This window comes from Danio rerio, chromosome 1, assembly GCF_052040795.2.
Source record: "Danio rerio strain M-AB ecotype USA chromosome 1, GRCz13ab, whole genome shotgun sequence".
In the NCBI taxonomy this organism is placed as follows: Eukaryota; Metazoa; Chordata; class Actinopteri; order Cypriniformes; family Danionidae; genus Danio; species Danio rerio.
In genome coordinates this window covers 52,679,035-52,694,990 of record NC_141021.1, presented here as the reverse complement: position 1 = coordinate 52,694,990, position 15,956 = coordinate 52,679,035, and the positions used below count along the sequence as shown (strand labels likewise).

Below are 15,956 nucleotides of genomic sequence, written 5' to 3'. Positions count from 1 at the left end.
ACTTTTCTTTGTAAATATTGAGTAAGCCTGTCGTTTTTAAAATGATTTGTTGACTTTTCTTTGTAAATATTGAGTAAGCCTGTCGTTTTTAAAATGATTAGTTGACTTTTCTTTGACAATATTAAGTAAGCCTGTTGTTTTTAAAGCAATTTAGTTGACTTTTCTTTAAAAATATTGAGTAAGTTGACTTTTCTTTGAAAATATTGAATACACCTGTCGTTTTTAAAGCGGTTAGTTAATTTTATTTTAATATTTTGAGTAAGTCAGTTGTTTCTAAATTGATTAGTTGACTTTTCTTTGAATATATTGGGCAGGTTGACTTTTCTTTGAAAATATTGAGTAAGCCTGTCATTTTTAAAGCAATTAGTTGACTTTTCTTTGTAAATATTGAGTAAGCCTGTCATTTTTAAAGCGATTAGTTGACTTTTCTTTGTAAATATTGTGTAAGCCTGTAATTTTTAAAGCGATTAGTTGACTTTTATTTGAAAATAATGAGTAAGCCTGTCATTTTTAAAGCAGCTAGTTGACTTTTCTTTGAAAATATTGAGTAAGTTGACTTTTCATTGAAAATATTGTGTGTAAGCCTGTTGTTTTTAAAGCCATTAGTTGACTTTTACTTAAAACAATTAAGTAAAGCTGTTGTTTTTAAGACATTTAGTTGACTTTGAAAATGAGGTTTCCTGACAACAGCCTGTGACTGAATTTCCAACTGCGAATTGTGAATTAAGCTGCAGTATTTTGGATACCCTTGAGGGGTCATGCGGCACATCCAGGTAGACTCGCAAGCTGTCTCTTGAATAAAAAACAGCTAGTAATGCAGAAAAAGAGTTTAACTTGAAGCTGAAACTGACTACTTGAACAGAAAACAGATTTAAACAAAGTTTGTTTGGTTTCTTAAGGATTAGGGTCAAGCGCACTAATCTTAGCCTCTGCTGAGTGATATAAAGATCAAAGAAGAAATTGAGGTCGATAAAGGACATAGCTTTGCATCATGATGTTATACAAATTTGCGATTTTTGAGCTGAGCTGGTCATCTTGTAAGATTTCAAGACCTTTTGCTCACCTCAAGCTAACAACTGTGCTTTTTCATCTGAGTTGGAGAGAGACTGAGTTGGAAAGCCTCCTTGAGCGCTGCTCAGTCTTGACAGGTTGAGCTTGAGGTGTTGATTATTCATTCAGGTTGAGATATCAGAGGGATATGAGATCACAGAGGTGAAAACCGATAGAGGCATGAAAACCAGCCATGATTTTATGTCGACATTGAAGAGAAAAAGAAATGCAGTGCACTGGGAGGAGGTTATTTAGTGTAAACAGAGAACATCATCAGACCAAGTACAGGTCCTTGGGGGATACCAGAGTCATCAGAATATAGAAACTGAACTGTATGTGATTTCTTTAAATATACTTTACACTGTTTTCATGCTTAACACCAAAGCTTCATCACTTTCTCTCACTTCTACCAAAAAAATCTGTTGTTTCACTGCATTTTTTTTGCACCCTCAGAGCCGTGAGCCACTCAAGCTGAGCGAGCTGAAAGCAGAAGTGTCTCCGCGTATTTCTGTGGAAGACCTCATTGACCTGTGTGAGCTGAGTGGACCAGCTTTCTTTAAAACTCCCGTCAAGAGGGCCAGGACTGGCAAACCCAAAATTCTTGCGGTGGACATCAGGAGCCTTGAAGAGTATCCTTTTTTAGTCTTACTGTTAAGGTTTTAACCCTGCACAAAAGGGTTATTTGTTTTGTTTTCTTTGTTTACTACGGGATTCAAGAGATTCAGATTTGAACTCTTTAATGCATTAATAGCCCCTTTCACACGTACAGACCTTTCCGGAAAATTACCAGCAATTTTCTGGAAAGGTCTGTATGTGTAAACAGGTGCTTTTTGAAAATACTAGTGAATTTGTTTCAGTAATTTTCCGGAAAGAGAAGTTGTAACATTACCGCTAATTTGCCAGAATGCTGCTCTTTGTAAACACAGAAGGAACATTGCCGGAGAGAGTGTGTTCAAGTCGAGAACGCGCTGACGTCTACCTTAGCCAATCAGAAAATAAATACCTTTGAATGTTTTTTCCAGACACATTTAGCTGCTAGATGTTAATGTTTCTACGTGTGTTTAAGAGAGCACTTCTGTGGTCCCAGAGGCTTAACCTATATGTCAGAACACATTAAATATCAAAAAGTGTGAGGTCAACTCTAAGCACACTCAAATTTTCCTCAAGACATGTAAAAGTCTAGTTAATCTAGTACCGTAAATGTCCCTACATCTTCTATAAACGTCTTTATGCTGTTTAAAAACAACCATTTAGAAGTTGTCTGTACATTTAAGTACATAATTGGCAATAAAAGGAAAAACATGACTCTAAGGCATTGTTGTCTGTTAGTAGTCATGACAGACCAATGAAAGTGTGGGAAAGCATTACTGTGGTTGATTTGTTTTAAGAGGTTTGCATTAGCGATGCGGTAAGTAGACACACACCAGCACACAAGAAGTCCTTCTAAATGCATGCAAGGCTTTCAGGCAGATTAAAACACTGCGTAGTGAATATAGCATAAAAGCTGCTAATGTACAGTTGAAGTCACAAGTATTAACCCTTGTGTCACAGCCATGTCACCCTGCAGCCCAAGACCGGTTACTCACTGAAGCTAAGCAGGGCTGAGCCTGGTCAGTACCTGGATGGGAGACCGCTAGGGAACACTAGGTTGCGGTTGGAAGAGGTGTTAGTGAGGCCAGCAGGGGGCGCTCAACCTGTGGTCTGTGTGAGTCCTAATGCCCCAGTAAAAGTGAAGGGGACACTACACTCTCAGTGGGTGCCGTCTTTCGGATGAAACGTTAAACCGAGGTCCTGACTCTCTGTGGTCATTAAAAATCCCATGGCACTTCTCGTGAAAGAGCAGGGGTGTAACCCCGGTGTCCTGGCCAAAGTCCCTCTATCAGCCCTTATGATCATGGCCTCCCAATCATCCCCTTCCACCGAATTGGCTCTATCACTGTCTCTCCACTCCACCAATAGCTGGTGTGTGGTAAGTGCACTGGCGCCGTTGTCCTGTGGCTGCCGTCACATCATCCAAGTGGATGCTGCACACTGGTGGTGGTGTGTAGAGCCCCCCCCTCATGATTGTGAAGCGCTTTGGGTGTATGGCCATACACAATAAATGCGCTATATAAATACACATTACATTACATTGTGTAATTTATGTATTATTTTAAATATTTCCCAAATGAAAATTAACAGAGCAAGGAATTTTTCACAGTATTTCCTATAATATTTTTTCTTCTGGAGAAAGTCTTATTTGTTTTATTTTGGCTAGATTTATGTTTTATTTTTTTATTTTATTGTCAATATTATTAGCCCCCTCAAGTAATATATATTTTTCGATTGTCTACAGAGCAATGATTATACAATGACTTGCCCAATTACCTTGCCTAATCAACTTAGTTAAATGTCACTTTCAGCTAAATACTAGTATCTTGAAAAACATCTAGTCAAATATCATAGTAATATACACTAGATATCGCATACAGACCCTGAGCATGCGTCAACAGCGCCGCCCTTCGCTAAGCCACACCCAAAAACCGTCACCCACCAATCGTGGCATAGCAACTGTAGCTACACACAGGGGCTCTGTCAAGCTTTCAAGCGAGTGCTTATGGATTGGGCAAATCTGATAGCCCGTCTCCTTAAAGTTTGAACGGCATGGTGGAATTTTTTCCCTTTTCAAAACCAAAAACCCAAGAGGAGAAATGCCAGCGTGGCTCAAGCTGTGTGAGGGGCGCTAAAGCAGCGGAGCTAAGTTAGTTTTGTTTTGATATTCCTGACACGTTCAGTGATGGACAGACGGCAATAACTCACACATCTTACCCTAAACAGACCTAAACTGTGTTTCCTGCAAAAACACAAAGCTGGTTATATTTTACAGCTGTCTTATTACTTTTTTTCACTCGATATTGTGAATAATGCTCCGTTTAAGCCTTCGCCATCACGTTAGTAACTTAGTCATCCTAAAGCGAATAGGTTATAATGATATGAGTTATTGATCTGAAAAATACGAATCTGTTGCTAACTGTACTGAACTTCTTATTTCCATCTTATTTAAAGCTACGAATATTTGAAATTACAAATCAACAGAACAAAACCGAGATATAATTACAAACTGAGCACTTGTGATCAATATACTTTACCAGCAGCTGTTTTTCAGTCATTTATAAAGAGCACACAAACATACTGACAGTAATAGGTAACTTACTATACATTGTTATGGGTCAATGATGCTAATATTCGACACAAATCCATCAATTTCCTTTTTCTGGCTGTTCTTTCTATGAATGAATAATGTAAAAGCACTGTCCATGCTTGTTTCCTCGTCGGTTAGTAGTAAGGCTATCTTTCATCGCACAACAATTAATCTCTCAGGCTTTTTGGCTAAAAATAGAGAAATCACGGTTAAATTAGTTATTATTAGATTATTTTTAAATTTCACCTCTCCTGCTGAGCATGAGCTAAGCTGTTGAATGGTCAGCGTATGGTGAGGCTAGGCTAAGCTAGCTTCAATTTTAATTGAATTGTTCTCTAATCGGTTGCCTATTATGTCATGAATATACTCCTGTAATGCACACTGCAGTCCTTTTTTTGTTCGGTTTTCTCGGATATCTCACCTGTTCGCCAAAAATGACATTATATCCCTGGCAATGTCTGACACCGGCGGACACACATTGAAAAAGCCATGCCAGGCACGAAAGCTTGACAGGCGTAGCAACAGTAACTAAGGAGGGCGGGGCTTAGCGATGGGTCCATTGTCAGTTAACCGCACTAGTCATAAGTCAATCTAAAGACGCTGGACTTATGTGTACGGATGTTGTAATGAGCAACTATTATGTTTAGAAATGTGTTGAAAAAAATCTCCTTTCTGTTAAATAGAAATTGGGAAACAAAATATACAGGAGGGCTAATAATTCTGACTTCAACTGTAGATATTCTCCATCCTCTAATTTTGCATTCTGCACCATTTATAACCATATCAATATTTGATAGAAATGTTAGACAAAGAGCTCTCTGCTTTAATGTCTGTTTAAAATCTGCATGAGCGTATGATTTATGTGCACATTTTCTATTCTTTATTCAAGTTTAATTTCTGAAAACGTCTCTTCTCCCAGTCATTTTCTGTCGAAATGGTGCAGAAGATTTGACTGTAACTTTATCTGTGGAAGGAAGGCAGTTATAAAGAGTAATTATTAAATTACACTCTGCACTCTTTCTCTGTCCTCATCTTCTCTTTTCTCTCCATTCAGCTGCTGTGTTTCATTTAGCGCTTCTCTTTGAGACGCTCATATAAACGTCATTTTCAATCCATGTCCCGGAGTCTGCTCTGCACATTGTGTTCTACATTGGTACACTGTAAAAAATATCTGTTAATTAACTTATTGATTCTTCATTTTGTGTTTTCAGTTTATTTACAGTTGTGAATTGAATTATGGGATGTTGAATTCTGCTTTGTCGACTTTTAATGTGGAAAATTCAACTCTACTGTTCAACAAAGTGACTTTTATTGACATTTTAGTAGCTTGAAATAATGTATAAGAACTAATATATAGAGACATATACGATGGTCGAGAGAGCTTAACTCCCTGAAATTTAAGAAAGCACAAGCAATTACGAAAAACACCAGCAAATAAACAAACCATCTTCATCAATTTGACAGCTCACGTGTTCCAAATTGGCCACAACACAAACAACTAAAGAAACGCGTAGGAAATTGGTCACAACACTTGCAAATATCCACATAACACAATGGAAATGCTTCATGAGGAACCAAAAACATGACAGACCCTGCTGGCATATGGATGTGTTATTATGACTGTTGCTCAGTAAAGGAGTTCTTTTTCGTTTATTTTAATATCCTGTTTACGTAAATAAACATAAATAAAAAAAAGACATAAATAAAAAAACAACATCCATATCACAGCATGTTTTTGGGTCCCCATGAAACATTTCCATGTGTTACGTGGACATTTGCAAGTGTTGTGACCAATTTGCTGCACGTTTCTTCAGTTGTTTGTGTTGTGACCAAGTTGGAACACGTGTGCTGTCAAATTGACGAAGATGGTTTCTTTATTTGCTGGTGTTTTGTGTATTTGCATGCGCTTTTTCAAATTGCTGCGTGTTAAGCTCTCTCGGCCCCCCGTAGACATAAATCTGTAAATTAACAGAAAATGTGCTGGTGGTTTATTACGTAATCTCCATGTGCTGGTGGTTTTGTAGCGTAAGATAGAACAACAACCCAGACAATATATCACTTTTAACCAATAAAAATGTTACCTTTTTAGGTTAAAAGTTGTCAGAAGAAAGATCAAACTCCCATAATGTGCTTCAAAAGCATAAATAAGTGGGAAAAAAAAATAAAAACATGAATCACAAAATACAGAAAATGCTAATTTGCGGATATTTTTTGACAGTGTGGCTCTGCTGTGGTTTTGGGACGGAGCTGGCCGCTTTCCACAAAAGCCATGGATCAGTTTGGAGTTTGTTCTGTAAATCCGGTGAACTTCACCTGACACAATTACTAATGGCCTGCTCAAGAGCTTACGAGAGATTGCGCAGCGCTTAGATGCCTAACCACAGCAGCATATGTACACAAAAGCACCTCGGGCTAGTTTCTTAATACGCCGTGATGCTCACATTAGTGGTGAACCTCATAATGCTCTACAGTTTTATTCTGGAACATGATGTGGACTCTTTATCCATCAGATAATGAAACAAAACTACATTTGGCCGGGCCATGGCTCAGTGGTTAGCATTGTCTCCTCACAGAAAGAAGGCTGTGGGTTCAAGTCCCGACTAGGCCAGTAGGCATTTTTATGTGGAGTTTGCATGTTCTCCTTGTGTTGGTGTGGGTTTTCTCTGGGTGCTCCAGTTTCCCTCACAGTCCAAACTCATGTGGTATAGGTGAATTGAATAAACTAAATTGGCCATAGTGTATGAGTGTGTGTGTGTGTGTGTGAACATGAGTGTGTATGGGTGTTTCCCAGTACTGGGTTGTGGCTAGTAAGCCATCCGCTGTGTAAAACATATGCTGTATTAGTTGGCGGTTCATTACACTGTGGAAACCCTTTAGAAATAAGGGACTTTAGAAATAATAAATTTTTATTGCCTAATCAACAACAACAACAAAAAATTATAAGAAAAAATAAAAATAAGATAGGCCTACTTTGACGTTGAAAAAAAGTATTAATTATCAAATATATGTATATATATGTGTATATATATGTATATATTTATGTGTATATATATGTATGTATATATATATATATATATATATATATATATATATATATGTATGTATATATATATGTATGTATATATATATATATATATATATATATATATATATATATGATAATTATTATAATATATAAATATAAAATTATATAATATTATTAATTATTTATATAATATTATAAATTATATATTTGATAATTATACATTTGTTTTTATTTTATTTCCTCCCAGTTTTTATTATATATATATATATATATATATATATATATATATATATATATATATATATATATATATATATATATATATATATATATATATATATATATATATATATATATATATATTAATTATCAAATAACAAATAACAATAAAATATAAAATATATATACAATAGAAAACCAGTTGCCATGTAACTTAAATTCAACAAACGGACCATGAAAATACAGTGTGACCATAATTTGTGTGTGTGTGTGTGTGTGTATAGTTATAATAGTGTGTTAATGATAAGATTTTTTTATTGCTACATTTAAAACAGTTAACACATTATTAATGTAGTTTTTTTTATTATATATGATTAAAAACAGGACCCATAACTGTACGTGTTTGAATACATCTTTACATTAAAAAAAGTGTTTTTTTTAAGCATTTTAGTAATAATTTTTTTTGTTTGTGCTTTTGTTCTGTTTAATTTTGTTTTAATTATTGTTAAACTGATTTTTTAAATATATAAATCCTTAACTGTGGGTGTGCAGCTTCAGTCGAGGCCACATCTACGGCAGCATTAATATTCCATACACCTCCACGTTTGGACCAGAGGGAGAGCTGCTCCAGTGTCCCGCTAGCAGCAGCCTAGCCGGATACAGACTCCGCGTCATCGTCATCCTCAGCAGCGTCATGAAGAACGCTATCACTGTAAGCCTACTTCATATCTCTAGATGGTCATCAATACTGTTTATTTAAGATCAATATATTAATCCAATTTTGATGCATACAGTGGGGAAATTAAGTTTCGAACACGTCACCACGTTGTACTTGAAATTTTCCCCCGATGTCTGTAACAACCAAAGAAAACAAATCTAATTACTTTACAAATGAAGTTCTGTGTAATAAAATGAAATGACGCAGGGAAAAGTATTGAACACATGAGAAAGGGAGGTGTAGAAAGGCAGTGAAAGCCCAGACAGCAGCTGAAACCTCTCAGTAGTTCTTCAGCAACCCTTTGCCGGAATAGTTGTTGGTTCATTCCGCTGTGACGCCATCTGATAAATAAGATGAATCGCATACTGAATTAATAATAATCACACATGTTAATCACTAAATTTTCTTTCTTTTTTTTTTCTTTTTTTTTGTTCTGCTGTAGTTTGCGACTCATCTGGTGAAGGTGAATTTCCCTCGTGTTTGCGTTCTGGACGGTGGAATGAACAAGATGAAGTCCACCGGCCTGCTGACAGTCCCGTCCCCTCAGATATAACAGATGAACTTTGGTTAAAGGGAAGCTGTTGTTTACACGCTAATACGTTATATTCTGTAAAGTGTGTGGTGATTTCGGCATTATGCATGTCAGCACTGAAAAGCTTGAACTTGAAAACGAAAAGCAAAACTACACAGAGGCGTTTCAACTTTTGGGACCAAACTAATTGACAAATAAAATGTTTGTTTTTTTACTTTGGGTTTTCGGGTCATATGTTTTGCTGTTTTCACATGGTCGCTCTAAACCCCGCCTTTCTAAGAGCCTGTTCAGATTGGTCAGATGGCTCATTCAGAGCTGCATAAAGCCTTTTTGAGTTTTAATAAGGTCAGATCAGGGTATCTTCCGTCCATTCCATATCTGTTTTCAAACAATAAAAGGAAAATTTAAAAAAGGGATTTTTTAGGTCTTACTTTTGCTCAGACTTTGGCTGGATTTTCGTTTAGGTTTAGAGTTGGAAAACAGATAAACGACTTTAAAATTCATTATACACATGCAGGCGGTGCTGAAATGCCCCCCCTCTCTCTCTCTCTCTCTCTCTCTCTCTCTCTCTCTCTCTCTCTCTCTCTCTCTCTCTCTCTCTCTCTCTCTCTCTCTCTCTCTCTCTCTCTCTCTCTCTATATATATATATATATATATATATATATATATATATATGTGTGTGTGTGTGTGTGTACAGTTGAATTCCGAATTATTAGCCCCCCTTTGATTATTTTTTCTTTTTTAAATATTTTCCAAATAATGTTTAACAGAGCAAGGAAATCTTCACACTATGTCTGGTAATGTTTTTTCTTCTAAAGAAAGCCTTGTTTGTTTTGTGTTTTATTTTAGCTAGAATAAAAGCAGTTATTATTTTTTTTAAACACGATTTTAAGGTCAATATTACTAGCCTCCTTTAAGCTAAAAGTTTTTTCAATAGTCTACAGAACAAACCATCATTATACAATAACTTGCCTAATTACCCTAACCTGCCTTGTTTACCTAATTAACCTAGTTAATGTCACTTTAAGCTGTATAGAAGTGTCTTGAAAAACACATATTCAAATATTATTTACTGTCATCATGGCAAAGAGAAAATAAATCAGTTGGGGGAAAAAAAGATATATATAAATATAACGCATAAATATATGCGCTTACACTGGGACCTTGGTACCGAAAGAATAAACTGATCAGAATTCTTTAGTGACCGACCAGGATTATATACATGTAGGAGGTCTGATATGTAAGCTGGTGCCAGATCATTGAAGGATTTAAAAACAAAAATTAATAGTTTAAAAGCAATCCATGACCCAACAGGCAGCCAGCCCAGAGAGGAAAGAACTGGGAAATGGGTTCATACTTGCATCCTGTCAGAAGTCTTGCAGTCGCATTTTGTACAAATTGCAATCTATTCAGGGCATTTTGACTAATACCCACATATAGAGTTGCAACAGTCAAGTCTTCCCACAATTAAAGCGTGGATCATCTTCTCAAGGTCATTAAAAGAGAGAAATTACTTTATTTATTACCACAAGTCATAAATGAAAAAAAAACTGCATTTCACAACTGTATTTACTTGTTTGTTAAATTTCAGATCACTATTAAACTGAAACCCAAGGATTCTAACAACAGGTTTTTGATAAGTTAATAGCTCACCAAACCTAATAAATGCAGAGGGTTAGGATCGCCAAATCAGACCAGATCAGTTTTTTCCTCATTGAAATGTAAAATGTTTGACGACAGCCAGGTCTTAACCTCGATTAGACATCTCATAAGGGAATCATGGCCATTATTATCATTATTTTTAAGAGGGACATAAATCTAAGTGTCTAAGTGCACAAAAATAAAAATCCACCCCATATTTGCAAAAAATAGATCCTAAAGGTAAAATATATAAAGAAAAGAAAATAGGCCCAAGGTAAATGTAATAACAGATTTCAGCCAAACTCAGTTACTAGTGAACTATCATTTTATCCAGTGAAAATAATGAACGGCTGGCATCAACAAGTCACATCTGAATTTCATCACGAAGCCCTTCTTGCGAACGGTCAGAAAACCATGTTAAAGTCTCGTCCTATGTGTTCCTTTGTAGAATATTCGGTTTTATTCTGAAACGTGTTAGAAAATTGGTTGAACAGTGAGAATTAAGGCACCTTGGAGGACGAAAAACCTGTAAAAAAAAAAAAAAAAAAACTAGCAGAGAGTGTTATGCTAAACAGCGGACGATATTCTGTGGGCGAGAGAAGGCCTAATTAATGTCTGGACCAATTCAAGCTGACAGAGAGGTCAGGGAAATTTAAATAAGTGCATTAGTGTGCGCGCTCTTTCTCCAAACCAGCGTGATGTTTAACGTGAACGGCTTTGTAGAATCGGAAATGCAGGAGAAACTTTATTTTAGTAGCACTGAATGAGGGAAAACTATAAAGATCCAGAAGGTATGTGATGGTGGGGAAAAAATGGGCGGTGAAAAAGTGATATGAAAATATGTTTTTACGTTTTTGTGTTCCCTCGCAAAGATGTTTTGCATTATCTCACAAAACTCATGTTCCACAAACACTTCCTGTTCACTTCATAAATGTCAACCCTCCTGTTTATTGCTGGGATTCTCTCAGATTTCACCATTCTTTCTCGCTATCATCCTATTATTAGGTATTTTCCCATATTTCTGATATATTTTTAATCCTGAAAGCACGTTGAAATCATTATAAAAATGTCTGCACTCACTTTCTTTCCAATAAAGCTGTGCGGTGATCCTCACCCGTCATCAGTGTTGGGAGTAATGCGCAACAGAAGTAATGTATTACAGTAACATATTACTTTTTCCTGTAATGCAGGAGGCATTACTAATACATTTTCAGTAATATTTTACTCAGTGGATGTCCAGTAACGCATGCGTTACAACAAACTTTGTAACTTCGCAAGACATTAACAAATAGAAAATACCACAAGTAAGTTCTATTTCCTGCTTGTGTATTAGTGAATATACGCGTGTGTTGTTGTCAATCTTCCTCCATGGCGTTATTTCACTGACAAATGTCGTAAGCGTAGTATTAGAAGTCGAGAGCGTATTCATGTAATACAAGTGAGTGAATATCTTTGCTTACGCGCCAGTTTACTCTGTTCATAGACAATCAGCTGGAAATCTCTTAAATTTACGCTGCCCGTGTGCAGTACTTCTCGCGTATAGGCTTGGGTGGTATCCAAATTTTCATACCGTCAAACCTCCTACCTATTTTACCCCGGTATCCTGTATTACCCTGCATAATAAAAGAAATTACGACGTAGGGCTCAGACAGCCTCACCAAACTGTTGGCTTGTGCCTAAACCATTCAAAAACTGAATAACGTATATGCGACGTTAGGTTCCCGGTCACCTGTTTGTCTTGTTCGTATTAGAGATCTGCGCAGGATGCTCTCTCATTTACACACACACACACACACACACACACACACATACACACACACACACACACATACAGAGACAGCACCAATCGACGCACAGCACTACCCTCTCTCTCTCTCTCATTCACACACACACACATACACACAAACATAGAGAGAGCACCAAGCGACACACAGTATCACGCTCTCTCTCATTCACACACACACATAAACAGCATCCATGCGGTTGTGCGTGTGCTCGCTCACTCGGGAGTGATATTGCTAGACCCGCTCCCTTTCAAATTACACCAGAGTTACCGACCGCTCCCACACTTTATTCAGAAATGTATTCCCGCACCGCAGGAAATCTGGTCGGCTCTCGCGGTACAGCAGCGGGAATGCAGACCTCTAGTTCGTATTTACTACGTCTTTCTTCTCATTTGGTCGAAACCAAAAATATTGCACAACTGCAGAGGTTGCTTGGTGCGCGACTCGACATCTTACCGCTCTCTCTCTCACCTCCACACTGTCCCGTGATGACAATCACGCATTCGCATTTGTAGGCACTGAATAATTAATATTTATTATTTAATACTTGTCTCCTATTTTAGTGCATTGTTTTTTATGACAATATAACGGTATTGAAACTGACACCATTGCTGTTTTCAGATCCTTCGGTATACCATAATACCATATTACCGCCCAAGTTTTTTTATTTTAAAATGTTAAGCTGTAATTCTGTAGTGATTTTGATGAAAGTAACTAATAAGTAACATAAGTGTAATGTAACATATTACAATTCTGAGACAGTATTGTTGTAATGTAAGAGATTACTTTTAAAAAACAGTAACAAGTAATCTGTAATGCATTACAGTTTGAAAGTAACTTGCACAACAAATCAAAACGATTGTTTATCAGGAAATCAAATTATGTTAATCTCATATTTTTATTCTTTAATTTTTTTATTCTTTTTTTATGGCTCAAGAACTGAAATGTGATCCATTTTGTAAACTGACTAGCAATTAGTAAAAATTCTAAATCAGTTGAATTGATATCAATAATTAGCACATTAGCTATAGAAAACTGAACCATTGCTATTAAATTCATATTGTGTGTGTTCTTCTGTCCATTCCACATCCGTTTGCAAAAAAAAAAAAAAAAAAGGCAAACTTAAGAAAACAGCTGTTTTTCTGCTTTTCTTTTGCTCACTGTTATTTGGTTTAGGGTAGGAAAATGGAGAAACGACTTTAAAATTCATTTTACCCATGTAGGCGGGGCTGAAACACCCTTTTCTGTATATGCAACCTCTGAATCAGTGAATGCATGTATAAGCGCTGACTGACGGATGTGCTCCGTAAGATAAACTGATCCCAGATCAGCTTCTGTACATGGCATTTAAAGGGGAGCAAAAGTGCAGGACACTTTGGGATTTCGGTGTTTAAACAGGCAAATACTCTAAATAATATGTAAACATGTCCGTCCTGCGTGCTTTATTTTAAACACAACTCATTTTCTTCTACATGAGCATGAACAGGGTCACGAAACACCAAAACGTCTTTGTTTGGGAACGCAAAATCTTTAATAAAACATATATATTTTCCTATGACTGTTTTTTTCCTCAACCAATTTTGTCCCCCATCATCACATCTCTTCCGGGTCTCCGTAGAAAACCACTTTTATATGAAAGCTTGTTTTTTAGAGCTACAAATATAGCTTACATGTATATGATGTCAAAACTGAAGTCTGACAGACATTAAAGACCCCCGCATAATATAACTCATCATTCTGTCACCCACATGTCCATCCAAACCTGCATGTTTTCACACCAAAGCGAATGTTTTGCTGACATTCAGCCGCTTGACATTCTGTGCAGGAGTTTTGCGTTTGGAAAGGGCTAAAAGTTGATTCATTATTAGCTTGAAAAAAAAAAATAGTCCTCCCATTTGCATCTCATTCATATTCAAATATGTTGCCTCGAGGTGCATCTTTTCTTTAATGGATAAAAGCATCGGGACGTTTTGCATTGCCTCTTTTGTGTCTCATGGATGAAGGAAAATTGCACGCGTTTGTGAATACGTTTTTTTTTTTAGGCACACGATGCCTTATAAATCAATCATTTGCATATGCATTGCTCCTGAGCATATGCTAGTGAAATCAGATTTTGACATTGTGTGTTCACATTTCGATGCTTAACCCTGTTCTGCACACACACACCTTTCAGGAATTTACAGAACAACAGAATGTTTGAACAACCCAATTCAAACGTTCCCTGAAAGACTGACTACTAACGAGAGGACTGGTGTATTTAAATGTAAATCAAGGTCACACTCACGCTGAGGTTTAAAGGAATTAGTACCACTTTAATGAGACAAAGTATTGACTTAAATGCAGTTTTTACTCCAGAGTTTTAATGTTGAATTCAGTATTGTCAGCATATTAGACATGCACTCAAAACTTGCTGTTTGTTCAAACAACTGAACTGAAACAACACAATTCTTGAATTTTTCGGGGGGACAACTTAATTGTTTTATGTTCAACCCAGTTACATTTGTTTACTTACATGCAGTGTGTAACACAGCACTAAGTAAATGAAAACATTCAGCTGAGGTTTCAATCTGAAAGTACACCAAGTTTAAAAAATATTGAGTTTTTAATAAAATATTCGACTCAAGAGTCGTTTCGTTCAAAATAATACGTCATTTGTCCGAATATGCAGTGTCAGATTAGGTCAAATGTGAACGTGCCTTTCCCTTTAAACACTAGGGGAGTGCAGGTGTGTGTCGGACTGATTATGACTGAAGATGAGGGAATATTAATGAGTGAATGTTCTGCTGGTTAATGCAATAATCTATCCTGCAGACGGGTATTCGTCATCCGTTTGTTAAAGGAAGGATCAGAAAAGACTATTGATGTAGGGGACTTTGTCAGAGCTTGCCAGGTAAGAAAGGGTAAAAAGGGTATTTAACTGTGTTTCAAAATAGTTCAGCTTTTGCCGCTGTGTGGATTAGAGCAGTACGTTGAGCAGTGTTTAACTGCGTTGCCTTATTGCACTCCTGCATTGGGTTCACACATACACTCTGCACTCTGACTACTTCAACAATGTTGATATGCCGTGTTGGGTGTTTTTCTCTGTCTTGCGCTGAACAGTTGACCAATCGCAGCTGTTAGCATAGCGCAAAGGAGGGGTTTGGGAACAAATGAATCGCTGAACGAATCATTTGGGAGTCGCTGGGATACTGTGGTAAAAAAATATATGCATATTGAAAGACCATGAAAGTGTTTTTTGACCGATTGTAGTGTGAGTGCGAAGCGCGCCTGAAACTGAAAGCAAGACGAGACTTTTAAGGGACTGTTTCATATGGATTTATTAATCTTTCTTACTGTTCAATGAACACAAACTGTTGTAGTTTAAGACGCAAACCTCTTAGTGCACGACAGCTGCACCTTCAGCAAACCTCCTAATTCCTGTAGCATGATTTTATGATTGTAAATGAGCGTCAAAAGTGGCTGATCTGTTCAGCGAAATATTTGACTGCGTGTCACTGCATATCAAATGATTAAAACGATATGAAGAAATCTCCACTGTCCAGAGCGAGAGCACTTACTGAACAGGGCATCATTGATGAGTAAGCGTGCTCAGGCGCGGATGCAATGTGAGTGCGGGCCATCGGGGACACAGGAGGGTGGGACAAGCATGCTTCGGCCCGGTTCAAGGCAACTGTACATAGTGTGAGTACACCCTAAAACATGACAATGTTACTGGACTCAAATGGCCTCCACAGTCAATCCAATAGAGCACCTTTGGGATGTGGTGGAACAGGAGATTCACATCATAGATGTGCAGCCGACAAATC

At 37.0% G+C, this 15,956-nt stretch overlaps 1 protein-coding gene across 3 annotated transcripts in view; it reads left to right on the top strand.

Moving 5' to 3' along the window:
* Nucleotides 1-8,939, top strand: part of tbck (TBC1 domain containing kinase) — a 173,697-nt gene extending 164,758 nt beyond the window's left edge. For 2 of the 3 annotated variants that reach the window (XM_087236400.1, XM_087236399.1), the window contains exons 24-26: nucleotides 1,504-1,679; nucleotides 8,028-8,187; nucleotides 8,636-8,939. In XM_087236400.1, coding sequence (XP_087092526.1) covers nucleotides 1,504-1,679; nucleotides 8,028-8,187; nucleotides 8,636-8,746 — 447 coding nt within the window. In that variant the 3' untranslated portion in view covers nucleotides 8,747-8,939. The remainder of the gene's footprint in view (nucleotides 1-1,503; nucleotides 1,680-8,027; nucleotides 8,188-8,635) is intronic. The other variant, NM_001080637.2, reaches the window with a different exon arrangement.
* The last annotated feature ends 7,017 nt before the right edge of the window (nucleotides 8,940-15,956 follow it).